At 40.8% G+C, this 26,956-nt stretch overlaps 1 protein-coding gene across 1 annotated transcript in view; it reads right to left on the bottom strand.

The window, feature by feature from the left end:
• Window positions 1-1,173: 1,173 nt before the first annotated feature.
• LOC116331242 (xylosyltransferase 1) overlaps window positions 1,174-26,956 on the bottom strand; it is a 78,148-nt gene continuing 52,365 nt past the window's right edge. The window contains exons 5-11 of the mRNA XM_031753853.2: window positions 26,809-26,889; window positions 25,523-25,739; window positions 24,924-25,100; window positions 19,066-19,331; window positions 14,400-14,598; window positions 8,435-8,768; window positions 1,174-4,298 (exon numbers count right to left, since the gene is read on the bottom strand). Coding sequence (XP_031609713.1) covers window positions 3,976-4,298; window positions 8,435-8,768; window positions 14,400-14,598; window positions 19,066-19,331; window positions 24,924-25,100; window positions 25,523-25,739; window positions 26,809-26,889 — 1,597 coding nt within the window. The 3' untranslated portion in view covers window positions 1,174-3,975. The remainder of the gene's footprint in view (window positions 4,299-8,434; window positions 8,769-14,399; window positions 14,599-19,065; window positions 19,332-24,923; window positions 25,101-25,522; window positions 25,740-26,808; window positions 26,890-26,956) is intronic.

The following is a 26,956-nucleotide window of genomic DNA, read 5'->3' as shown; positions in this document are numbered from 1 at the left end:
CTACTGTTGTTGTGATTTGGCGCTGTATAAATAGAATTGAATTAAATAGATGGAACACCTTTCTGGATCATTCTGGTTAACCCCTTCCTGTACCTATTTCTGAAGTGGAATAGCTGTTTTAATTGCTGTGCTTGTTAGGCTGCTGTCAGCTTTGCACTGAAAACTAAAAAACTGAAAGAAACATGCTGTGAGTGCGCTCTTCATTACAGTAGTTTTTCATATCAGTGCGAGGCCTGCAGCCTAGGTTTATACTGTTAAGTATGTGAAACCACATCTCAGGACATACTAAAGTAGTAGTAGTACTAGTGTAACGAGTAGTAAGTAAGTTAGTAATTAAGTGAAATAATACACGTTTCTGAGTAAAAATCCCAACACTGTTGGGCACTCCACTAATAGAATAATCCTTTAATTGTCCCACAAGGTGAAATTTGGGAGAGTGGCGTCATTAAACGGGAGCTTGGCAACATAATGACATTTTTGGATTTTAATTCTTGGAGTTTGCTTATGTTGGTACATAATTTGCCACCCTCCCCTCTTGGCCAAATATGATCACTCCTGGGTCAAACAAACAAACAAAAACCCAACGTGGGGTAGTCAAAATGCTATAATTGAAACTTCAAAACACAAAACAGGAAGATGAAGTTACATGAGAATGACCATCTTTTACATACAGTCTATGATGGCAGCAGTGTTGGTGAGAGATGACATGGCTTAACCAAAACGGTAAAGCTGCATAACCCAAACACTGAGCTGAAAGACACTAAAACATGTTCCAGAGTTGAGAGGAAATATCAGATACTTGTAATTCTCTGTAAACGCTTGATTTCACCTTACACAGCCATTAACAATATTAATCTTTCAACAAGTGCAGTTTTAATGTCAATTTAAATCACATGTTGATTGGTGTGTCTCAGTTGTAAAGACTAGTATTCTGACAAACAACATTAAAACCGCATAAATAAACATTAAAATAAAATTAAACTGCTGAATGGGGATAATAATATCCTGTAAAGTCCTTGCATTTATAATGAAACAGATCGGAGCTGCAAAAGTACACTATTAAATGAGCAACAATACAGTAACAGTGTGAACGTGCGTCAGTGGCTTAGTGTTTTGTTATCAGCCTCCATATTCTTCATAGTATATATTACTGCAGCAGCACAGAGCCGTGAGTTGTTTTTCCATAGAATTTTATTTCCAAAAAGCAGTTGGAGAAAAAGTAAAACAAGCGAGTCAAGTACAACAAAACAAATCCCTGAAAGGGAAGAAGTAAAAGCTGATAATGACAGAAGGCCTGATGATATATACAACAGCAGACATCATTTTGGTGTTGCAGTACCAGTGAATCACTTGACAGACTCATGGTATTCTTCACATAAGTTCAAAACAAACAGCAAAATAAGGATTTTATTTCAATGGACAGAGAAGGTTCTAAAAGTCAGCTAAGGCACACAGAGCCTCCCCGAAAAAACAAAACAAAAAAATCAGAACGACGGGGAAACGTCAGTCAGAGAAATTTGTGCAACAGTTGCTCAACAATACATTCCAGTAAGAACAACAACAATCTGGCATGTGATTTTCTCTGAGAGGCAAATAGGACAAGGTCGTTGTCACAGCTGTCCAAAAACACTGAAACAGGTTATGTACTTTGATCAATAAACACCATCAATTCACTATTTGAGTCCAATTATTTCAATGTCATTTTACCACATCTGTATTTACACGTACGATACCCTTTAAACATTATTTCGATACAAAATACCTATGTACATCCTCTTCATTTGTTATTAATTTTTGTTACAAAATAGGACTTTCACATTTAGTTACATTGAATTATTTCACTTTTTCCAAAACGGTCATTGAGCTTACATCATAATATGTACTGTGGGATGTAATTGTACAGAGCATGATGGCACTAGAAAGTGGAAAACAAAGCCGCCCTTTACAACCTAACCCCGGAAACGATGCAGAGTTGAGAGGGAAGGAGAGATAGCAATCGTAATACACACATCTGACAGAGAGGCAAGGTGAACTTGACATTAATGAACAGTAATGTCTGTTAATTAGCCTGTTCAAAAGCACTCATTTAGCTCATGTGATGACTAAACAATGTTGACAATCACAGATTGAAAACCTAATTGGCTTCAGAGGAAACTTATTTCAAGGTAAAACAAATATGTGACCGCACCTCTTATTGTGGTACAGTGGCATACTTAGTGTAATTAGGTTGTCTCAAATGTCCAGAGATTGTCTTGATGACAGAAAAAGTACTTTAAATGTAAATAGGGTTGCAAAGGTGCGACAGACCCGATCCAATAAATTAGTCACTTTATAATCAAGAGATACAATATGATATTCACTTGAAATTGTACATTATCGTCACAGCATGAAGATCACTACCACTCAAACCATTCTGAAACCGACGGCGACCATTAAACACCAAAAAAAGCACAGTTTCTCCTTCAAACAATGTCCAGTGTGTTCGCTAGTGAAGACTGCTTTTGTTCAGCTTTTCTGTTTTTTGCTGAGGTTGTTAGGCAGCTGACCTCTTACCTTACAGGTCAGAGTGGCTTTCTCTTGTGATGCACTTGGCAAACGGCCACGTGAGAAACCCAAGACAAGAAGATCTATTCAGACAGGACAACACTGACTAACACATAGGTGCGGGCCATAAAAAGGTACAGTATAAGTTTGGGGTGTTGGCCTTTGTAAATAAAGGCAGCTTTCTTTACAAAAAAATATTTATCGAGCTGCCAAGGCAGCGTTGCAGTTATTTAGTCACTGACTAAAAATATCAGTATTTATATAAACTTATAAATAAATAGCGACTTCATGGACCTCCCCCCCCACCCCCCTCCATTCACACCATTTTTGAGACGTAGTGTAGAATTATGTACAACATAAAGTGGTGTTCAAATAACCGGAATAAAGAAAAAGAAGGCAACACGTAAAACCAGGACAATACGTTTAAGGTTAATGTGACATAGTTTTGTTTCAAGTTTGAGGCAAGTTGGTTCAAAAATAAAATTCTAGCTCAAGAACAGCTCTCGTTCTGTCCGCTGGGTGTTTTGTTTGTGTGGAAAACTCTGCACTGTGGAAATGCTAAATCTCAAAATGCTATCGTACAACTATGTCAAAAGAAGCATTTATGAATTTAGTACATTTTTAACACTAAAATGTCTACATGAAATTCCTAATAGAACCCCCTAGCCTCCAGTTACTCTGAGAAAGAGACTGTACTTGTTTTCTTCTCTTTTTTTTGCAGTTTTACAACAAAATTTGACTGGTGAAGATTTAGCCAAGCAACAAAACGTTCAACAATCTAATCAGGCACTGATATGAACTAAGTTTTGAGTTGTTATACTCATGTACAAACTTAAGAAACTTAAAAATGAGAAATTTGCTTTTACTGACAATATGTTTGAGTGGGCACAAAATTATCTGTTCAACTGGGGATATGTGAATACTCACATATTGTGTCGTTTTTTTGGTGCTGACATAACCTCTAAGTAGGCACATTTAATTCAGTACCCAGCTATCTTCTTGTGTATGTCTTAATACTAAGGCCTTATCGCAGCAGAACCTGGTCTGCTAGCAGTGTCGATAGCCCGCACTCACTTGACCCATGTGCCCTGTGAGAGGCATTAAAAGCTGACTTTATAATTCACTCAGCAGCCAAATAAATGCTTGAAAATTGCAATGTTTGATCACAGTAAAACTCAGCCGTGAGAAGAAAAATAAATACACAGAGAAACTGAAATAGCAAAGCCAGCATAATCCCCTAAAAAAGGAATATTGTGGGAGGAAAATGTTCCCCTTCGCTTTCTGTCCCCCCCAAAATCCACTTTTTCTTTTGATTTCAACATCTTCTGCGAGAGATGGAGAACACTCACCCCCCTGTCATCTGCAACTAACCCCTCAAATAAATAAAGATAAACAGTGCCACGACCTCCTGTCCAGCTGGAGGCCTTGCTGCTACCTGATGCGACCATTGGCACGAGGTGCTCCCAGCTGAGATTTGGGGTCTGGGCTCATGGAGCTCCACGGGCTCTTGGGGCACGCCTGCATGACAGGACAGGCCGTAGGGCCCACAGCACAGACGTCGGCTGCCTCCCACAACTCGCCCACCAGGCTGTCTATCCAACGCTCGAGCTCAGGGCCGGTCAGGGCCGCGTTCCTCTTGGCCTGCTCCACGTAACTCAGACTGACAGGGATGTTGAGCACCGGGTTGAGGCCGTGGAAACTCTGCTCCATGTAGCTATTCTTAGCTGGCCCATTGTGGAGCTTCAGAGTATCCTCTGGAGGTTTGTGGGAAGCGAGAAAGAGAGAGCAGACAAAGAAGTTATAGACAGTGAGCAAAAAAGGTGGTAGTCAGTGGTCAAAAATGCAGACTGGATTGCAGAAGGGGGAAAAAGTTGGGAGATCAGTAAGCATGGAGAAAAGGGGGAAAAGGGAAAAAGGTACAATATCAAAGAAGTGAACATGACTTTCTTTGTTATTATCTTAAAAGTGTAAATTGGATGCTTGCATTGATTTTTTTTTTTACAACTGGACCCTCTAAATCTTCTCTTTTGATGTGGTTTGTTAGGCTACTGCAGTGCTGACTTTCTGGAAACAGTGAGAAATATTCAAGACATGAAGTCATCCTTTCTTCCCATGACGGTTATGCTCTGAAGGAAGATGGTAAACATAGACAGAACTTCTCCTTAAAACACCCTCTCCACCCTGAGCTCCAGTGGAGCTTTAAATTCCTCACTGGCACTCTAACTGGGGTGCTAGCCATCCCTTCTAACACAAGCTTCCTCTCATCCAGATGTTAGCAGACTTCAGCACTTTTTGCACACTGATGACAGAAAGATGCAGTCTGACATGGCAGTGGCCAACCAATGCCAGCTTGCTTTGCGGCAGCAGCGTGCAGTATGAAGTCGTGCATCTGTGTAGAGTTTTTGTATATGCATGTGTCTGCTGCTCGCTCTCTTTGCGCATGGAAGGCCACATCGTAAAGTTTTACTGGCACACCATTTAGGAGGGAAACCTGATGTCAGCCATGGCAATAAATTATATGTGGACTCATGAAATAGCTAATAACCAAAGAACACATTACAACACACATCAAGAAAAACAAACACAAGATTATTACATAATAACTATAAATTAAACACAAACATTATTAACTTAGCAGGTCTAATAATTATGTAGCCTTACGTTATAAATTTTAAAGACTCAACTTTACTTCCCGTCAGCCACTTCGGGTGATGTATCAGTTAAATGCACAAGTCCGGATCCAAAGTAAGCTAAAGAGATGCCACACATCGCTCCCCACATCCAACACTAACTAATATTTCATATTTACAGCATATAGATGCACTGAATTTCTGCTTGCAGTTTCACAGCTGACATGTTTTTCTGTAGCAGACTCAATGTAAACACATGACCTTGTAGTACCATATCACCCCATTAGAGCACTTCGCTCTCGCACTGCAGGCTTACTTGTTGTTCCTAGAGTATTTAAAAGTAGAATGGGAGGGAGAGCCTTCAGTTTTCAGGCCCCTCTTCTGTGGAACCAGCTTCCAGTTTGGATTCAAGAGACAGACAGAATCTCTACTTTTAAGATTAGGCTTAAAACTTTCCTTTTTGCTAAAGCACATAGTTAGGGCTGGACCAGGTGACCCTGAATCCTCCCTTAGTTATGCTGCAATAGGTGTAGGCTGCTGGGGGATTCCCATGATGCATTGAGTATTTCCTTTTCAGTCACCTTTCTCACTCACTATGTGTTAATAGACCTCTCTGTATTGAATCATATCTGTTATTAATCTCGGTCTCTCTTCCACAGCATGTCTTTATCCTGTTTTCCTTCTCTCACCCCAACCGGTCGCAGCAGATGGCCGCCCCTCCCTGAGCCTGGTTCTGCCGGAGGTTTCTTCCTGTTAAAAGGGAGTTTTACCTTCCCACTGTCGCCAAAGTGCTTGCTCATAGGGGGTCATACGATTGTTGGGTTTTTTCTCTGTATGTAGGGTCTACCTTATAATATAAAGCACCTTGAGGCGACTGTTGTTGTGATTTGGCGCTATAGAAATAAAATGGAGCTAATTTGAATTGAATGTTGTATAAGACGAAATGAGAATGTAAGTGAAGTGACTCAAAATGTCAGCTTTACCACAATCTTTATATTAATCTTTAGTCTACTAAAAATTACAGTAAAAGTTACAGTAATCTGTGTCCTGCCACAAAGTACGGCTATAGCAGAAAAATTAAAGCAGCTTTTATTTGATGTCCATGGATAATTTAGTTTAAGCCAAAATTGTCATGGTTCCCTGCTTTAAAGTATCTAATCAGAGTTTAATAAGTGCTCGATCCTTCTGAGGGAGCTCTCTCAGCTCCTAGCCCAACTTAATGTGTTTAGTTGGCTTGCAATATTAGACACATTTATTCAAGTGCAAGTGTAATCTTAGTATCGTACTGAATATTTCTGCTTCACTGCATTGACTGTATATTTTACTTTTTACTATCTTACACTTGCCTGACAGCTGGAGTCAATGGTTACTTTATTACCTAATCCTATATTTAAGGTTTAGTAAGCTAAATGTATTAAAAAAAACCCTAAAAACCCATGTTGACCATTAACATAGCTTCGGCTGTTCTGTTTCATGTCTCACTTATAATAGATTCTTAAAATAAGTGCTTTTAAAAATAGAAACAGAAACTGCAGATTTAGAAAAAATATTAAATAGATTTTAGGTTAAAAATACAACAAATAGAATGTTTCAATGTTACTTTAATGAAAGAAAAAAAATCCAAAATTCAAAATATCTTAAATTGTGGTATTTACTATTTCTTGATGCCCTGTAACAGAGGTTCAGTATGTAACTGTAAGAAGGCCCTTTGTTTTGGACAAAAAGACTGAGCTCACACAGCAGCCCTTTCTATCCATACATCAGTAGAAACATAACTGCATAATGCACAGTGATTTAAAAAAACATCTAACAGTGATATTTATAATATCACCATTTTTTATTAATATTCATCTCATTCTTGTAGCCAGTGTGCCACAGAGATTCAGGTGAAAAATAAAAAATGCCATGTGCTGTTCCCCTTTATCATTAAAAAGCTCAGTGAAATTATTAAACAGTGAAAGACATGATTATGCCAAAGCTGGCGTCTCAGCTCTCATGTGACTTTCAAAGCAACTTGGCTGCTTATGGATTACAAGAATGCAGTGCTGCCCCTTATCCATGCTGACTGATTGATTTAATTGTGTCACTGTTTTCGGAGGGCTAAGTGCACTGTTGTTTAACACTCTGCTTAGTATGTATGAGCAGCTCGCTGGGTTATTAGGGCTGACTTGATGACAAATAACCAGGGTCTGCCGAGGCCCAGAGGCTTGATTAGAAAGGGCATCGCTGCAAATGCAAGGCTGTGTGTGCGTGCCTGTGCAGACATTTCGAAACACCTAAATCAGCAATCGCTTCTTTTAGACGTGACGTGCGCAATATAAAACTGATCCCATTCAGTCCTTTGAGCTGATATTGACATGTGGGAATCACTGCAGAAATTTAAAAAAGGACACTTAAGAAAATTCATGAAGATTGTTGATTTTTATCAAAGTGATCTCATCAGTTCGGCTTGATTATTATTATTTTTTTGAGCTTTGTGGACCATATTCTTAGTGCCAGCTTATATCAGCTGATATCTACACTTTCACGCCTCCAATTGGCAGATCTCATGTAATGGTGGCTATTAACCTTGCTTTAATCTGCCTGTGATTGCTCCGCATGTGTAAGCCCCTTTACAAGCCACTTCCACAGCAATTCTGCCTGTCGTACTGCATATGACTCAATCTGTTGTGCTTCTGGTCTCTTCACCTCTGGCCTTCCATGGATGCATAAACAAGTGTAAGGAGGTTCGAGAAAAGAGCCAAACTCCTGACTAAAATTGGACTTTTAGGGCTCTCTAAGACTCGGTATGTCGACTTCATAAAATGTTCATCACCAAGCAACTACAGATGCCCTTTGAAACATAAAGGACCAAAAGTATGACACTATAATGACAGAAAACCCAGAAAACACACCACAAAATTACTACCCAAGTCTTTTTTATGACACGGTTTCACAAAGACTCAATATTATATGCATCACAAACTGTGGTGCTGTATTGAATTGCACTTTCAAGGTCTATACAGTAATTGCAGAGCTTCCACTAAACCTCCACAAGCAGAGAAATGTTTGACATTTAGAAAAACACCCTCTGTATTCTTTTTGATGAATGGTCATCTTTTGTTGAGGAATAGCACATCAGTGCAATACGCTTAGTAAGGCTACTTTTGCAAATAACACAATCAATAGTAATTTTATGTTATGCTAAAGCTGAAACAAATGGCAAGTGCTACTTATACATGAGCCTTCTACCACAGAGACAACTTGAATCTCTTTCTCACCTTGTCGTATGGGCTGGTGTTTGTTATAAGCCAATGGGGCAATGAGGAAGCGCATCTCCGCTACAGGACTCCAGTGATGCAGGATGCGGATGTTCCACACACCGGGCCGCAGAGGCAGGTTGAGCGGTGGGCGATAGTGGGTAAACTCGGCGCTTGCATCAATCAAAATGTCATAAGTGGCTGCGATGACGTTGGTAGGGTCGATCCACACAACTGTGACGGTGACATTCGGCCCTTTAACCCACTTCTGCATCCCCACCGTCTCATCCATGGGACCCATTAGGCCGCCAAAGTTTCTGAAAATGCGTTCTTTGGCATCCCATTCTGTCCCAATCTGCCCCAGAAGAGAAAGAATAGGCAAGTGAGTTGGTGATAGACTGGGGTGAGAACAAAGACAAGCAGAGAGACAACAGCATAAACACACAGGAGCTGCTGCAACACATTGAAAACATTTAAATGGGGGAAAATGGTTTGTTATTCATAAAAAACGCATAAGGCAACAACCTTTTTCAACTTTTCTGGGCAGTTTGAAATATTGCAGGGAGTAATGTGCAGCCTCTCACTGCAGGTGTGAGGCTGCACACCTTCAACTTCTCAGCGAGGTAACCAACTCCCTTTCATAGCGCTCCTGTGCTGTTTTGCAGTAATGCCACACCATCACTGTTGCTCACAGATGAAAAAAGCTAATTACAGAATGAGTCTATATTTGAAAAACAAAAGATTTCATTTTAATGGCCACTGAATTCTGTAACTTGTTGTCTATAAATCAACTAGCTGAGTGATATCTCAGCTATATTATCATAGGGGGTCATCTTAAGTATGCATTTTGTATTTAAAAGCCCTGCACTTCAGCCCGACTCTCAACACATCTGTTACATAATATTTTAATCTGCAAAAGCTGACAAGTCTGATTGTTCTGACGAGCACTTTTAAGTAAATTTGGCTACAGTTTTGCCATTATGACTGACTCTATGAGGCTAAGGAAAATGTAAGGAAAGAAGATATCTCCAAGGGGTGAAAATCAAACGCACTCCTGTTTCACACAAAGACAAAATCAGAAGGCAGTGAACACCAGTGTGAACAGTATTTGTCTTAAACAGAAACAACAGTGGAGATGACCCTAAATAAGTAAAAAAACTCAAATAGAGGAAGACACTGATTACATGCAGAGACAGGGAACCGCAGCTTTTTGATGGATAAAAAAAGCATCTAGGGAGAAAAGCTCAATAAAAACCGGGTTTCAATGCTTCCACAAAATCAGAGAAAGTGCTATTCTTTGCGTGAATTTTGAGATAAATAAATTTAACAAACAGTAGCAGTAAGTCAAATATATCTTTGGTGAGTTAGGAGACATACAGTGCCTCTGGCTGCAGAAGCGGCCAGCCTGCAAAACACTGGAGGGCTGCCAATGGAACAATGAGCCACTTTAAGATTATAATGTCCTCTAAGCTTACATAATTAACATTTAGAATACACATGTTTGCAGGTTATTGGTTATGTCTTTCTAACTTATATTTTGCCAAAAGTCCTGCTACAAAACATCCTGCAATAAGAAAGAACAAAAGAGATCCAGCAGTAAGACAGACAAATCATAACAACAGGAACACAAGTATAGTAATTGTGTTTAATATCTTTGCTGTGGTCAACTTAAAAAAAAGTCATCTAAATTATTTTATGTGTGTGTTGCAGAGACTGCAAAACTGTGAGACAGAGTGATAGAGAGGGAGGCACACACACACACACACACACACACACACACACACACACACACACACACACACACACACACACACACACACAGGCGCTGACGATAAAAGATGTCTAGGGTGTTTGCAGAAATGTGAGAGGGATGGCGGCTTTAAGAAGCGCTCATCCTTACAATAGTAGCTGATTAACACAGCCTCACCCAGCCGGACGATCAATGCCTGACTGGAATTGACTCTGCATTAGGTCCTCTGAGGACTGCGATTACCATGTACAGTATAAATAGACACCACTTGCATAAATGAGACACGCACAGAAACAGTGTGTGTTTTGTCATCAATTAAACACACCTCACTTTCCTCTCAATTATTGGACTGACCTCTGCCATATCTGCCCCTTGGACCTTGCCCCTTAAATTACTAATCAGCTCTCTTGTCCTGCACCTCGGTAGCTCATTACTTTATTCAATACTGATTCGCTAATGCACACTAACGCTCATATGGCTAGCAACACTCTCCTTCAAGGCCCCAGGAGGAAGTGAAAAGGAGCAGTTGGAGAGAAATAACACTGTTTTCCACTACCAGAAAACTTGCAGATGGCTGTCTAAACTGAGCTGTAAGAAGAAGATTGTGACAGTGTTCACGTGCCTAGAGGGGAACCCTCTGAGACCTGCTTCTGGTTCTTGCAGTTTATTTAGCAACAAGCATCTACTATGCGCAATATAAATTATGCACATCTGCATTCCAAGTTGCATCTTCTAAGCCGTTTCAGGCCAGACGAGTGGGCAGTCTCCTTTCTCTATTCCACAGACTTCTGTACCAACATACACATAGCGTGGAAGGACATATAAGTTAATAAGAATAACAGGCAAAGTCTGGCCTCATGACCAAAGGTCAGGGTCTATCCTGGTTACAACAGAAATACTGGACAAAAGGCCATTTTTACCACAACAGTGTAAAAAAAAATAGTATTGAGATGTAACTTTAACACGTACCACCCACAAAAACAGTTTTGCAATCCAAACAAACTCTTCTAGGAGGACAAATACACCCTAACGCATCACAAAAACTGCTCAGTAACACAAAAAAGGCCTCACGGCCTTCAAACTCCCCAGATATTAATCCAATACAGCACCAGTTGGATGTGCCGGAACACGGACGATCCTTTGCCAACATCCCGAGGCCAGACACCACACTACAAGCCAGAACTACTTAACATTAGGCTTGTTTTAATGTTGTGACTGATTGGTGTATAAACTGATCTGCTGTTTATTTATACAGAACACTTGAGGTCTTTTTGCAAAGACATTACACTGTTTTAACAATAGCAAAAGTTTGCTGGAACATTTTAACTACATTCATAAAGTTTGTTTTAAAGACTGCAATTATTGTTTTCCACTAAAAATATTTCTCTCCTGTTGATGAAGTTCAAGGTATATCTGGATAAGAGATGGAACCAGTACCAGAAAACTCTTCCTTCGAGTATGAAAGTAGGTCGAACAGGGATTAACTTCCTGCCTACTTCAGCCTATAGCTTACGATGACCTCCACACTCAACCTGTCCCCTGGTGCTCCTACCCTACAAGCTTTGGCTTAAGACCAACACTCAATCAAGGCTTATGAGTGCTAACCAAGTCAGGGGCTCACGACCTTCTTTCGCTTATAGCTGTACTTAGAAGAACACGCTTAGGTGGAACAAATGCTGATCTGGCAACCTCATTGTGGCTCTACGCTCTTTGTCCAATTACTACATTTTTCTACCAGTCTGTTCACTCACACTTTCCACCCAATTGGACCATTTATACAGATTTTCCGCTCTTAACCAGCAATTACTAACAGCCTCTGCTACGTTTGAAACATTTAGCCCTCATTTATCGTCTGCTGTTGACCTGACAAAAAACAAAAATAAAAAAACTTGACAATAACCTGGATATCATCACGCTTATTATTTTTCTCCAAATTCATTGTTCACCATTATTACCTGTATTACTCGTTTCATGCTCTGTACCTGACTTAATAGAACACATAAAACACTCTATCTCATAATCCAGCTACAGTCCATTTCTTCTCTGTGACCCAGTAACCCTGCAAACCTTTTCTCCATGTCATCGGGCAGTCGGCGCCTATAGTTTGACACTTCCATTAAATAAGTCTGGTCAGTTTTATCAAGCAAGGTCATGGACAGTCCCACTCTACATCTGGCCCTGCTTAAAAACATAGGGCACAAATGCCCCTCGAGGCCTCATTCGCAGGCTTATTAGGGGCACTTTTTGGAGTCGTAATCAAATACAGGTTTCTACTAGCAGCACCAGAGGACTCTCCGGGGGCACACATTACGCTACCGAGGCAAGATGGATGGATGCTAATAAACATGCACAGTGGTGCAATGAGTAGAAAACAAGACAATTTCTGTTATAAAAGCACAAATTGGAGTTATCCTTGGACATGTTTTTCTGGAGCTAAACGTTTCTAGACGTTATCCAAAAAAGAAAAACGCAAACATCTGACACGAATGGGACAATAAATGATTTGTGTTATTGTGAGAATAGTCCATGTACCAGTCCAGTAAATTTTAAGGTAGTTACATCATTTTCTAAATTTCATGTGTGGAAGAAAAAGCAGAGTGGGATGAGGCCGGATGAAACCCACGCAAACAAGGGAAGCACATGCAAACTCCACACCAGATGTCCACCTTCTTGCTGTGGACATCTGGACAAGTTGCCAGTCTATCGCAGGAGTGACACAGACATCCGTCCACTCACATCTACGTTGAGTTTAAAGTCTATCAGCTAACTAAACACCTACATGTCTTTGGGACGTAATGGGAGTAATGGAGAGAATGGAAAGAGCTCCACAAAGAAAGGCCCCAGCTGTTTCAAGCTAAAATGCTTGAAAATGCATACACTTTGTCAGAAGCATTACACTTGTTTTTCTACATTGTATTCTGTTACATTACATCATAATATGTTGCTACTATTTTTTTCCTCCCATGTATGTCCACATAAATTATCTACACTGTGGTGGAATGAGGACATAATCTTCAGTTAAAGTTAGTCATGGTGCTGTAGGATTTATGCACAGCTTAAAATGCCTCTCAATGTCAAATCTGACTTGAGGTGAAATACTGGTTTTTAATGTGCAGGTTTTAAGCGGTCCTGTACTTTTAAGTGCTGTAAAAAAGGCCTATAAAGGCAGCAACAGGGGAGTGAAAAGACATATCTGTCTTTCTTTATATCCAAAGGAGGACAAGGAAACCATTGTTAAGCCAACCATATGGTTTATCTAGCAAACCCCAGTATATAGCTATAGTATAATGGTCCATATCTACAAATTTGACAAAAGGCAGTTCGCTGCTGCAGCTCTGCCGTGCTGTCGTTTTCTTCTTGTATTTTGAATGACAGATGGACAAACTGATTGACTGACAGCCACTACACAGTGCTAGACAGAGAATGTTTTCTCAGGCTGAGCATTCAGATAAAAGCCACAGCTCACATCACTTCTCTGTCACTCATGGTTTCATAGGTTAGACAGACAAACAGGGCTTAGCGAGAGGGAGCCACACGTCGGCTGGGCGTCTGCATCCCTTCGTGTTCAGACTGAGAGCGCCGCAAAAGGTCGAACATGGTCAAAGTGTATCCAGGTGCACAAGCATTGTCCGCGGGCACAAACAAATTCGCAAATTTGTTGACATTTCTGCCTCCTACTAAAGCTCTGCACGATAAAAGCAGAGAAAAAGGTCAATTTGCATTCACTCAGTTAATTTTGTCCTTTTTAAAAAGACACTCTGTGGCTGTCACATCACAGCCGAGTGGCTGTATCCTAAACAGGCGTTGTGGTAAACAGAAACACACATTAACATAACAAGACAATCAAGGGAAGCATTCCAGTGTGAAGGTGAGAAGACGTTCTATTAGGAAACAACAAATAAGCAGCACATGAAGCGCTCATCCCTGTAAACTGGGATGAATTCAATCAATTTACATTTTACAAGGCCATTACAGGCACCAGTTTAATTGTGTGGAGATGCGCTGCTATGAGTCTTGGCAAGGGCGATATATGAGGTCACCATGGCAATGAGCTGTATATCTCACCTCTAATTATATGCTGAGGAGTGTGTTTTTGCTGTGTGCTGCTCAGAGTTTTAATGGAACTCGTTTTCTGACACTGGCAGCGGCTGACTGATTGTTTTGTGACTCACGCCAAACAAGCGAATTCAAATTAAAAATGAATGCAAGGGCACACAGACTAATACGCTGACTCACCTCTGCGAACTGCAACCTGCTGAATGTGCTCGTAGGAGGAGTGGTTAACTTGAAGTTCTTTGTGGGTGCCACCCAGGTCTCCATGGTCTCCAGCTTGCTTGTTGCCAGGTTAGTAGCATGGTGCTTGACCAGATAGCCCTGGAACTGGTCTGACTGGAAGTAGAGATGCACTGATACTGGGTGGCCCATGGGGAAATACCTGATGGAGCGTTGAGAAAATGAGAATCCATTAGCAAACCCGATACCTTCTGACCTACCTACTTGACGGTGCTGCTTTTCAGAGCTGATACTGTAAGAAGAGGAGAATATCAAGATTCATGTGGATAAGGTCTGGGGGGAACCGGCCTTGGACATGCTAATGTGGCTGGATGCTAATGAATGCTTGCCGTGAAGGTTAGTGGGGAGTCAATGTGCTGTGTGATTGTGTGACACGGCAGACATTAATTCAATGACCTTTAACAGAAATCCAATTGGTAAAAGACATGTGTCAACTAGGCAGATAATTCCCAAACCGCACTGCTTGCGAGTTGCTGTGTCCACACTTTGTGGGTTCATGACTGCTGCGGCAGTAGATCCCAGATCAGATATGAACTGCTGAAGTACCCTTAAGAACTTCTGAGTAAACAACAAAGTTTCTTGTGCTACAGTGTGCTGGTTGCTTTAACATGTGCTCTGAAGTGGAAGGGATGGCATTAAGAAGACACGTGACAGACGGCACCACAGTGGTCTGAAAATTGTAGAATAGTCATGGGCTGCATTGGCAGCATATTCAGATTAGTCACAGACGCACACACACACACGGACAAAACCCAACTAAAGCATTACAAGACAGCTGAACAAAGTTGAACTGGGTCATCCAGTCAGCTGAAGCTGAATAAAGGTCTTGCCCCTCTGATTAGTCTGTTGTTTATTTGTGTGTGTCGCTTCATACGTGACAGAGGGTCTGCCCTCAGGGCACCCAGCCGGAGTGACTTCTGGAAAAACAAAAAAGGGGCCAGGGCAGGCACTGCTGGGGAGCACGCTGCAGCTGCTCTCTGCACACGTCCTGAGTCCTTCTCGCCCAGATTTCTCATCCTTCTGCTTCCTTAAACTCCTCTTTATTCCTCCTTTTTTTTTTGGGTTGCACAGCTTAACACACACAAACGCACATCCACGCACTGTTTCTCCCTGCTCCCCTGTGCCTATGGCCTCATCAGTATTCCAGTAAAGGACCAGGAGTCAACCCGTCCTGGTAAATGCTACCCTGACAAGCAGAACAGCAAATATTTACACTCACAAGAATAGCATTGCACACTCCCTCCACTCCAGCTCCTTTTCCCCGAGTCTTTCTCTTTTTCTCCTCTTCTACATTTTCCCACCTGCTTTTTCCTCCTTTCCCCTCATCGCTCTTCTTCCTTCATTCTGCTTTCTGTCCCATCTTTTCCAAAAGAGACGTGGCTGCCAGTGTGAGAAGCAGAGAGAAGGGGGCAAGGGCGTAGCCTGCACAGAAGCTCCATTCAGGCTTTTACTCCACAATCTCTCCAATTGAGTCACAGCAGGCTGCTAAAAGAGCCAAATCACTCTCTGTGTCCTTTTTTCTCTCTCTCTGCTGCTCAGGTCTCACAATGAAGTTGACCCATCCATCTGTTGGTAGCACATCTGAATTTGAAATGCATGCAAAATACGTGGCCACACACACACAAACACATTTACACACGCACACCATATGTGAGCAGGCTCGAGACATCACACCGACACTTGAAAAAGATATATTTTCAAATGTGAGCTTTGCTGGGGCTCGCTTTAAGCAAAAACGTGATCAGCTTTAATTACTCAGCTCGCGAACTAAATTACAGATCAATAAAACTTAAACAGGACAGCTCCAGGCAGGCCTCGCAGAGTCCCAGCACACACATTGTGTATTTAATTATTACGTTAATAAACCACAGAGTGGTGGAATTACAAAAATCACAAGCCAGCGATTCAGCTGGAAACACTTTTGTGACGTAAAACACAAAAGACAAGCGAGGACTGTGAGACCAAGCACTAAGTTATGACATCCTATGACGCTATGGAAAATTAAGACCACATTATGAGACTAAAATATCACATTATAACATTTCACACAGCATATCATGTATATGTTCTTTGTTTAAAAAGTGAAATAATAACACATTTAACAGATTTAATGTGCTAAACAAAGAATATTTTTTCAATATTTCTGGATAAATGCACATTTTTGCACTTAACACAATTTTGTACATGCACACAGATTATCAATATTCTAATATCGTCAGGTACACAGCTTCAAGACTTTGTTACATTTTTTGTATTTACTGTGCAGGAGACATATTTAATTTAAAAAACATATCTTCCCAGTGGTGAAAAGGTGCTCTGAGGATTCTGGGATTACCTTAAAGTGATTTAGCGTGGTTAAAAAACATACTGTGTTTTTCAAAGATAGCCAGGTAGAGGTGTTGTCATGCCTCTAATGTAATGCTAATACATGAAAGGTACAACCTGGGGCTAATGTTGGGTAAGCTTCCAGGTTTACTTTTTTCTAATCCTGTCACTCACTGTGGAAAAAACACACCAGAGGTTACTGTAAAAAAATGCATAGGATTGTTTAACAGCAATTTCTGCTTATTAAAATCGTCTATTGTGCTACTGGTAATTCCAGAAAGAACTCCACATACCAGCGTAATCGCTCGTTTTCTCTAAGCTATCAATTATTTAAATGCGGGTACAAGCAGTTGAATAAGCTGAGTGAATACATTTTTATTTTAGGGAAAATAAACACTTTACTGATGCTATTGTGCTGACCTTTATTGAAGTATAATTTCAAGCTGGATCCCTTGTTATTGTTAATGATTGCTAAAAACTGTGGGGTGTTGGGTGTAAACTTTTTTGTCTTCTGTAGTGGGGCATGCCGGAAAAAGGTTTGACAACTAATGTCATCTGCTAATCAGAAGGTTGGTGGTTTGATCCCTCCAGTCTGCATGCAATATATATACTAATCACAAGTTACTCTCTAATGCATCCATTGGACTATTAATGTGTGTGCATGTTAGATAGAAAGCACTTGCATAGAAAGAACATAGAAAAAGAAAAGTGCTTGTATGAATGGGCGAATGAGCCAAGTTGTGTAAAACGCCTTGAGGGCTCAGATAGAGTAGAAAAGCGCTATATGAGAACCAGTCCATTTACCCGGTATGTTAACAGACACATTAACAGCATCAATTACGAGGCACTTACCTAAACACAAACAAACCCACACTACACACACACATGCAGATATTTAAAGCATTTCTTTCTGTTTTCTTAATCTATGACCTCTGCCCTCTCAGTGATTGGAAACTGTTATAAGTTGTGTGTTTGAAGCCTCTAATTTCTCTCGTTCGTGCAGACACACACACATGCACACCTGTCCCGTGCTCCAGCTCTCTATTTTAACAGATGCACGGTGTTTGAATAACAACAGCTGCAGCCGCGAGATGGTTTTGAAGTTTGACTTTGAAACCATGCCTTCTTTCACGGCCTGGCTTTACCTACTAGATTTCACAGAACACCCACAATGCAGCAGGGTATCGGACGCCTTGCTATAGTGGGGACTTGCTTGTGAGGAGCAAACTATCTCAGCTCACACGCAGCGCGCTCCAGCTGAGGTAATGGCATTCGTGTTGCCTTCTTGACTTACTCTATAACTGCAAGTGAAACTGCCTTCGAAGACACCTGATGATTTTTGAAAGTTTCATGAGAGGAAACACAGACTGGCAGCTTGGATGACTCCCAACAAAAGCTACGGCAGATCATATCGCCGTTTGCCACCATACGCTGTTCAAACAGCCTGCCTTCATGCTGTTTTCTATTATGTTTTTTTTTTCCTGGTCATGCGGGGCCAAGCTGTGTTAATGTTTGCTGACATCATTAAGATGTTGTAGGCGTTTGTTTCCAGGATGCACTGAGATGCATGGGGCCTTGTGTCGCATGTACGCAAATTAGCAGTTTACGCGTCCCCTTTCTGTTCCACATTAACATACTGAATTTGTTACTCTTTTGCATACAGGTCTCATCACTGTGCAAATAAACTAAACTGATGAAAGCATATGCTATTAAAAATCCTACTAAAAGACATGAAGCTGAAATGTTCCATTTGCCTGTTAAATATGAACGCATACTGTGGTTTTCCCTTTTAATTTAACCACACACTGTATGTTAACAGCACTCTGGAATTCATGCATTTCCACTAATTATACCCTAGCATAAAGGCCAGCTTTCAATGTTATGACCTATATAGCGTCATTATCTGACGGATAAATTGAGTGTCATATTGTGTTACAAAATGAAAAGCATTACCCAGAGTTCCCAGTTGCTGACTGGTACTGTTCATTGTTATCTTATTTCCATGACATGTGATCTATGTGAGATAATGCATCAGCAGACAAACAAAAGGCTTTTGTATACTCTATGTTGTGGTTTCGTATAATACTATGTGTATGGCTTGCTTCTGACAGCAAAGGCAAACTGGAGTGCACCTGTGGATGTAGGTGCAGGTGCGGTGTAATAATAATGATAATGAGCGCGTGTGGGTGTGGCTGGACAGAGGATCAATGGCTTGAGAACTATTTGCATGCACACATGGACGTCTGTGGGGATTGTGTATTGTGCACATCTTCACAAAACTAACCTGCAGCTGTGATCCTTTGGGTTCCCCTGCAGCGAGGCGGCAGCCCTGGCCAGGCCCAGTCGTGAGAAAGCGTGGTAGTACGTTAGCTGTGTGTCGGACAGGCTGGCCACGCCATCTGGCTCGTCGTACACGTTCTCCCAGTATGAGTTCAATGCCGGCGTCCCCTGGGGAAATGGTCCAAACAGGTAGGCATCCAGCTGGTTCACTATCTCCTGGTTAACGCTGGCTTCGAACTTCCTGGCAAAGAAGGTGGGCCGCACTGTTTGCTGCAGGCAGAGAGCGTAGGAAGGTGGGGGGAGAGCAAAGCAAAGACGGATGAGATAAAGAGAAGAAAAAAAGGAGAAGATTAAGAAATGGTTGTGCGCCAGGATGTCAGCCGAACAAATGCGATGTGTGAGATATGTGAGGAAGTGACATGTGGGCAGGAAAGAGAATTAGATAGGAGGTAGTATAAAAGTGAGCGAAGGTAGCAGATAAAAATAGGGAAATCATTACCATATGGGTTTGTGAATTAATTATTATGTATTAAATCAAATATACTCTCTCCCCAGACTATCTCTCTATTTCATTCTTTTACAGTACAAATGGTGTCCTGTACTTTAGTGGTTCCCAGCCTCCTGGTCATCGCCCCACAAGGGATGTTAAGATAAACTGGAGGGTTTAGATGAGCTTAAAAGATTATCCCATTAATTTAACACCACAAAATCACCACAGACAAAAATGTCAAACCACAAATATAGTCTTTTCTTCCTCATCGGCTCTGGCGCTTATGTTACCCACAATGAAGCTCTGCTGCCAGTTGGCTGGAAATTTGACTGCGTATCCTTGTAGCAGCTAATGTAGCCTCAAGTCATTGGCCTCAAGCTGCCACACAGTATTCTGGTAAATTCCTTTCTTTATTGACATTGACATAATTTAAATATTTTTCCCCTGGAGTCACACAGCTTTATAAAAACAGTTTTCACATGATCGGTAGTTTATTACAACTCCAGACCTGTAAACAGACTTTGACGTGTAAAATAATCACACAGCTGCTTATAAGAACAGAAGAAACTAGAAAACATGTTATATTAACGCCTTATTTATTAATGCATATAATTAATGGACAAATAATCACTAAAAACACTGACATAAAACCCGTAGAAAACCTCGTGCTGCTCCTGTGCACGTCACTTCACATCAGCAGATGATCCTACAAAGTCTGAAACTTGTGAGGCAGAACAAGCAAATCCACCTGCACGCCAATAACACAGATGTTTAAAGGTTAATCACATTATGGTGCAATTGCTATTGATGGAAGGACTTTGGGTGCATCACTGGACTTGTAAGTCACTTAGGGCATCAGTACCAGACAGCTTCATTATAGTAACTACAGTCAATATTAGTAGACAAAGAAAAGCAAGAACTAGACACAAAGCTATACCCTATAAACATCTGCATGCTTTTCTTTAGTTATCCATTATTTGTCTTTTTCCTTATCAGTTCTTGCATTAATCACTCTGCCTGGAATCGTCCACTCAAGCCACGTTGTATTTGTCCCTGCCTGGTTGGTTATGCAGCTGATGGTGCATCACGAAATCTGCCACCTTCACAGCCTGGCTTCTGCACAAAGACATCTTTTAAATCCTAGACACCAAACTATTTATCCGGCACCAAACACATCGGTGCTACCTGCTAAAAAAGGAGACCAAATCACGCTGTGGCACATTTCTGAGAGACGTGTTTTTTTCTCACAGAAACTGTTGGATGCTGGTGTGGCGTGGCACAGTACCAGATGTTGCCCTAACACTCAGTGATTGGCTCGAGATATCAAAGGAAATGCAAAGGAGTGGGTTTTAGTTCCCAGACAGTCCTAGAGCTTGTGGGTGTTCTGACGTGCCCTCTGTGGAATCATCTGAAAGCAAGCAGCCTGTCACAGCCTGTCTTTCTCACATTCTTCCCAAAATGTACCCATTCTGAACACATTACTAAACAAAGACGCACAAAGAGAAAAGGCACATTACACCAATCTCCATTAATAAAACTTATCCTCTGTTGAGTACAGTTTAAAATAACTGTGGTAGGAAATTGACAGCTGTACTGACTTTAAAATATTGTTGTGATCTGGAAAACAAATGAAAGTTTTCTTTACTTGGCTGTACCGTTTCAAAGAGATTACTTTACGGTAAATTAAGTCCTAGTAATCCCAAGCTCTGGCTTGCTTCTGGAAAGTCTTTTTCCCAGGATTGGACTTCACTGATACCAAGGTGCCAACCAGACCCAGCGGCAGTGCCAAGGGTAAAGGGTTGGCACTAAACTGAGACTGAGGCTAGACATGAGGCAGACAGCTTTGGCGAAGGGAGAACTGAGCTCCGTGCGCCGACTGGTATGTAAAGAAGAGGGGAGATGAAATGACTCACCGTTCTTGAAGGATACGACTTAAAGTGATATTCTGCTGAGGCAGAACATTTGTATTCACTTTGTACTTCAGCTTTAAGATTTTAGGAGCGCATTAAAAGTGTGACGCTGACTTTCTCTGGGGCTCTAGAGTCACTGCCACTCATTCACTTTCATTTTGAAAGGCTAGCTAACCGTCTCCTTAATCACAGACCCAAGGCTGAGAAGATCTAATTATTCCTACCATTTTTTTCCTTTCAGGGTCATACTAATTGAGACATAATTTTGCACATATCGACTGTGAAAGCTGTGGGAATACATTGGATGCTGAGGTTGAGAGGACAGACCTTGTGAGCAAAGAATTTAAGGATTGACTGCTGCTGATTTCCTGCAACATACTGATGTGCTGCAAACGTCTGCTGAAAGTAGCGCAGTTTTTTAACATTCATGTTTGTATGTTTGAAGATGTGTCTGATTGACATCTCTGATGAGGATCCGCTGCATAGTCTTTTTTCCTGGCCTTTTGCCAGTTTTGCTTATTAAATACGTTTTTTAAGCAGCAGCTTTTCCTTAACATGGGATAAAAGGACAGCTGGAATTTCCATTTTTGCAAATCCTTTCATTCCTGCCTATAGCATTTGGCTGGAAGCTAAAGGCAGTCGTGTTAATAGCTGTGGGGAATATTACAAATTTCCCACGAATGAAACAGTAATAAATGTCAAAATTATACGAACTCTTGCTCTTGACTTTTCTTTAAGAATGAACAATACTGGCTTTTGCTGGACTGAAGACACTGCATATGTGATCAATCATGTGATAAACAGAAACCTGCTCTATTACACTTTATGGAGCAAAGGCTGTGAGCTAGTTCAGGCTGGCAAGTCGACTGCACTGCGTCATATACACTAACATGCCTCACTCTCCTCACCTCATATAACTAAACACAACCACCCAGGTTGGCGGCCTGTTGTAGCTGCAGAATTTCCCATCTCGCCCTCTTTCGTGACATCTGGCAAAAGTTATCAGACTAAAATTACATTACCAGTAAAAGAAAGTCCCTTGATACATCCCTTTGTCTCCATATTAAGGCCTTGTTCTATTTCTTAACTTTACTTTAAAAGTAAATTAGCAGGTTGACAACAAAAGACTGGGCATAAAAAGTTGACGTTGCCATGGTGATGCCACCCATTAGTTTGTAAAGGCTCAGTTTTAGTACTGTGGCTATTACCATCATGGTTTGTTGGAGGTAGAAGTGACCATATTAGGACAAGAAGGTAGAGTAGTAGTAAATCAGCACCAGCGTGTAAACGCATATTTCTGGTGATAGGCTGAATATTTTAACACTGAGTTTCTTTTTGGAGTCAGCCCCAAGTGGCCATTAGAGGAATTGCACTTTTTGTTAGCTTGATTTTTTTTTTAACTGTGGAAATTGCTGCTTGTCTGCCACGTAATTCTTTCCATTTTCACTGTATTTTATGTTTGTTCGTATTGTAGTTTTATGAAAAGGTAGTTTTTTTCATATATATGGTCATATAGTTTAATGGACAATGCAGTCAAGCTAGACGTTTCTCTGCACTATATTTTCAAAGATATTTTAATCTGTAGTGCAGAACCGTTAGCCCACTGCTGTGGCACTAAGAGTTTTGCATAAATACTGCCAACTCATGCTTATGATGAGGAAAAGCCACAACAATGTTATTCTGTCTTTGCCGTACAGTCATTTTTTGACTGTAATCCTTTTCCCCTCCTCTTTAAAAAAAGAAAAAAAGATCCAAAGCAAACAAAAAAAGAAAATGGAGCATTTTTTCTCTGACCCTTCTCATGGATTTCCAACCTATTAGTCGTGCTTCAACTTGCTGACACCCATTATTTCTAAGTTAAATCAAACACACAGAAAATTTAAATGTTTACAGAATGACATCTGCAAAGCCTCAGTTTTAGCATTGTGGCTAGCATCTGGGTTGGGGCTGGAAGTAACCATATCTGGACAAGAAGGTAGACTCTTTAACCTGTAATTTAATAAAGTGCTATTAGTTAACTTAGTACAGGACTGTGCACATCTCCTGAGCTGCCCTCCAAGAAGCTAAACTTTCTGGCTGCTTTTTCACTCACTTTCACTCCTTTTTACCCGAGGATTTTCAGAGTAATGATTTTTTTTATTAATGAACTTAACACTGCTCTATGAATAACTGGAGAACAAAAAAGGGACCTAACTTAATTATTAGCCAGTGCTGTCTGAACATTACAGAAAAGTATGGTGGCCCTGAGAGGCCAAACGGACTGCAACTTAAGAAAACACCAGCAATAAGAAAAACGCTGCAAAAGCACACAAAACACAACGGAAATCGGAAAAAAGAAAACAGAAATAGAAAAAACGAAAATAAAAATAGGAAAAAACAGATTTCCAAAAGCACAAGAGACGTGTTTCTGGGGAGACAATAACCTGACGGACCAGTTGCAGGAACCAAAATATGCTAGGTAAGTGTGTTTTAATCTCATAATTCATATAATACTGATGACAGATTTTTAGGCTAATAGTTAGGCTAACACACTTACCTCTCGTCTTTTCTTTCCTCACAAAACCGATAGATCCTCCATTTCTTTTAAGTGTCTCCCAGCGCAATTCTTAGCATATTTTGGTTCCTGCAACTGGTCCGTCAGGTTATTGTCTCCCCAGAAACACTTCCATTTTGGAAATCTGTTTTTTCCTATTTCCATTTTTGTTTTTCCTATTTCCGTTGTGTTTTGTGTGCTTTTCCAGCGTTTTTCTCATTGCTCATTGCTTCTTAAGTTCCAGTCCATTTGGTCTCTCAGGGCCACCGTAGAAATGTTAGCAAAGAACAAATTCTAAATTGTATCTTTAGGCACTTTGTGATTAGCAATCTTATGCAAAAACATAATTTATTCTATTCAAAATGTAAAGAAATAAGTGGTGGCTCAAAACTTTTTTTGACACTACTGTACCTGAAATGCTCACTCGTTAAATCTATGCCATAGATATGTTGCAACCGCACATCAACTATGTCATTTTGATGTATGGTTCCTGGTTTTAAGCAATCTGGAAACACTTACTAAACCTCTGAAGGCATTAGCAAAAAATGTCAGGGCTTCATATTTAGCCTGCAGCTCAGTAAATATATATTTTAAACAGCTATTTAAAAAAAAATAAAACTGATAGGTGATTGTTTCAATCTTGCATTTTGGCTCTCTACACCATCTATTCACCTATATGCAAACACGTCTTGCTCAAATGTGATTGGTCCATAGACTGACCCCACCTTATTCTTAAGTGATACTGAAAATTAGCTATAATGCAACTAAAGAAACTGCTATGTTAAGCCTTTTATTATTTGTTTTTACTAATGTTTAAACACTGTCTTAAAGGCAACAAAGGCCCAGCCTTAAAAAGATTAAATATTTTGTTATTGAGAATCCTTTCTACAAAGGCTTTTGTTTAAATGTATTCTGTGTATCGTTACTACCTGGAAGCGATGGAAGTCTGCTGGCTTGAAGTCATTAGGAGAGCATCCACACCAGTCCACAATGTGCTTGTACTGACATTTGCATCCCAGTTTACGGTTCCAGTTTGTTATGCGCAGGTTGTTGTCGACCATGCTCTCACAGTGGGCGCTGTTCTCCAGCACAGTGTGAAAGAATGACTGGAAAATGAGAAACAGAAATGGATAGGGAGAGGGAGGGGGAGGCGGAAAGCACAGACAAAAAGACGAAATTAGAAAATTGTATACCTTTTATTTTTTACACCATCCAATTCACAAGAGGAAATAGAGTAGGAGCAGAGAAAGGAGATTCACAGTAGCTCGTGATAAACATTCAATTTCCCCACAGAGATCATTCAGTTCTCATGCAATCTTTGTATAAGGTTTGGAAAATCAGCCTTTACATCTTCCCTTCACTTTATGATCTTATTTCTGCTGTCAAATTCTTTTCCAGGCAATGAAACGAGAACAGAATAAACATTTCTATATATGACACGGTGCAAGTCCAAAGCAGTGTTTACCTGTCAGTCAAAGATTAAGAGACACTCGAACCTGTGAGAGCAGCTTCTGTCAGTGTGTGTTACCTCAGCAGGAAGCAGAGTGTAGGCGTAGAAGCGCTTCATGTTGGTGACCAAATCGTCCTTGGAGTTGATAACATATTCCACGAACAGGCGGTTTAGAAGAAACCAGTCGGACCCACCATCCACAGAGATGCCTTCTGGGATTTTACGATCACCCAGCCTCCACATGTGGGTGTCGCATTCATAGAACAGACGATCCAAACCTTGCTTACGAATGAACCTAACAAGCACACGGGAACAAGGTTTGGTAATATCAGTGACTATGTTAGAGCTTGTTGTTGTGAAGTCCTCTTTTCTTTTTTTAAAATACCATTTACATAAAAACAAGCTCAGAAAGGTCAGTTACTGTTGCATCAGCATATTTATATTTTCCTCCAATTTCTTTGTTGTAAACAGATTTTTTTAAAGCTCTGCTCGTTTATAGCAAAGAGTGTCATCCTATAGGAAGGACACAAAACTTAGAGCTGCTAATAGTAAAATGAAGCTGAAAGTCTCACCTACTCTTTAAAAATAAAATCTTAGTATTTAATAAAGTTGGAAAAAATACCCAAGAAAGTGCCCTGAGGTGAAGAGATAACTCAACTGTCATAATAGCTTGGCTATAAAGGATTTTATAAATGTGGTGACATCACCCATAGACACATGCACGCACACAGGCATGCACAAAGAGAGAAGAGTGACACCCTGCATACGCAGTGGGTGGTGTTACTCTAGTGAATGTATTGAGTGTTAGATGGAGGGAGTCAAATTCAGGTCAGCAAAGTCAGGCTGTTCCTTCTCTTTTCTGAAAGGTGACAGTGGGTGAACTTGTGGCACACACAGACACACCCAAATTGCTAATAAGGGGTTAAACAAGGAACAAAACAGCTGCACTCTTATCATACAGCACTGAATAAAATACTGTGACTGCAAACACAAAAAGGTAGTGCTGACTCATGCTGACTCATGCATCCATGCCGGACATTTTTTTCCATGTGCTTTGGGGTATTTTTGCCCACAGTGTTTGGTGATGACTGGTTTGCCAGCGGGGTGTGATGTGGCTGAAAGTTAGGGGAGGCAGGCAGGGTGGTGTCAGCAGAGACAAACGTTCTGGCAGCCACCTCGCTGGCTCACCCCACCAAGAAGGTTAATTAATGAAGCCACAGATGGCAGCTAATTGTATTATGATTCAGTGACCACACCGTGCTGTATGTGTGTGAGAGAAACACAGATGGAGCTAGCCAGAGAATAAGGGAGAGGGTGGGCTACAGTGGAGAAATTAAAATTACGTTTCAGAATTTGCATCTCACCTTGCATTGTCCCTGCCGTGGGACTTGATGAAGTTCATGTATCTGTATTTAGACAGGAAGGCCACCAGCTGGTCATTGGTCCTGAAACATAACAGATAATGATTTACTTATGACTAGGAAACATGTGGTAGCACCCAGCTGGAAATGC

Source organism: Oreochromis aureus, linkage group 6 (genome assembly GCF_013358895.1).
Source record: "Oreochromis aureus strain Israel breed Guangdong linkage group 6, ZZ_aureus, whole genome shotgun sequence".
NCBI classification, from domain to species: Eukaryota; Metazoa; Chordata; class Actinopteri; order Cichliformes; family Cichlidae; genus Oreochromis; species Oreochromis aureus.
This window is presented reverse-complemented; position numbering and strand designations above follow the sequence as displayed.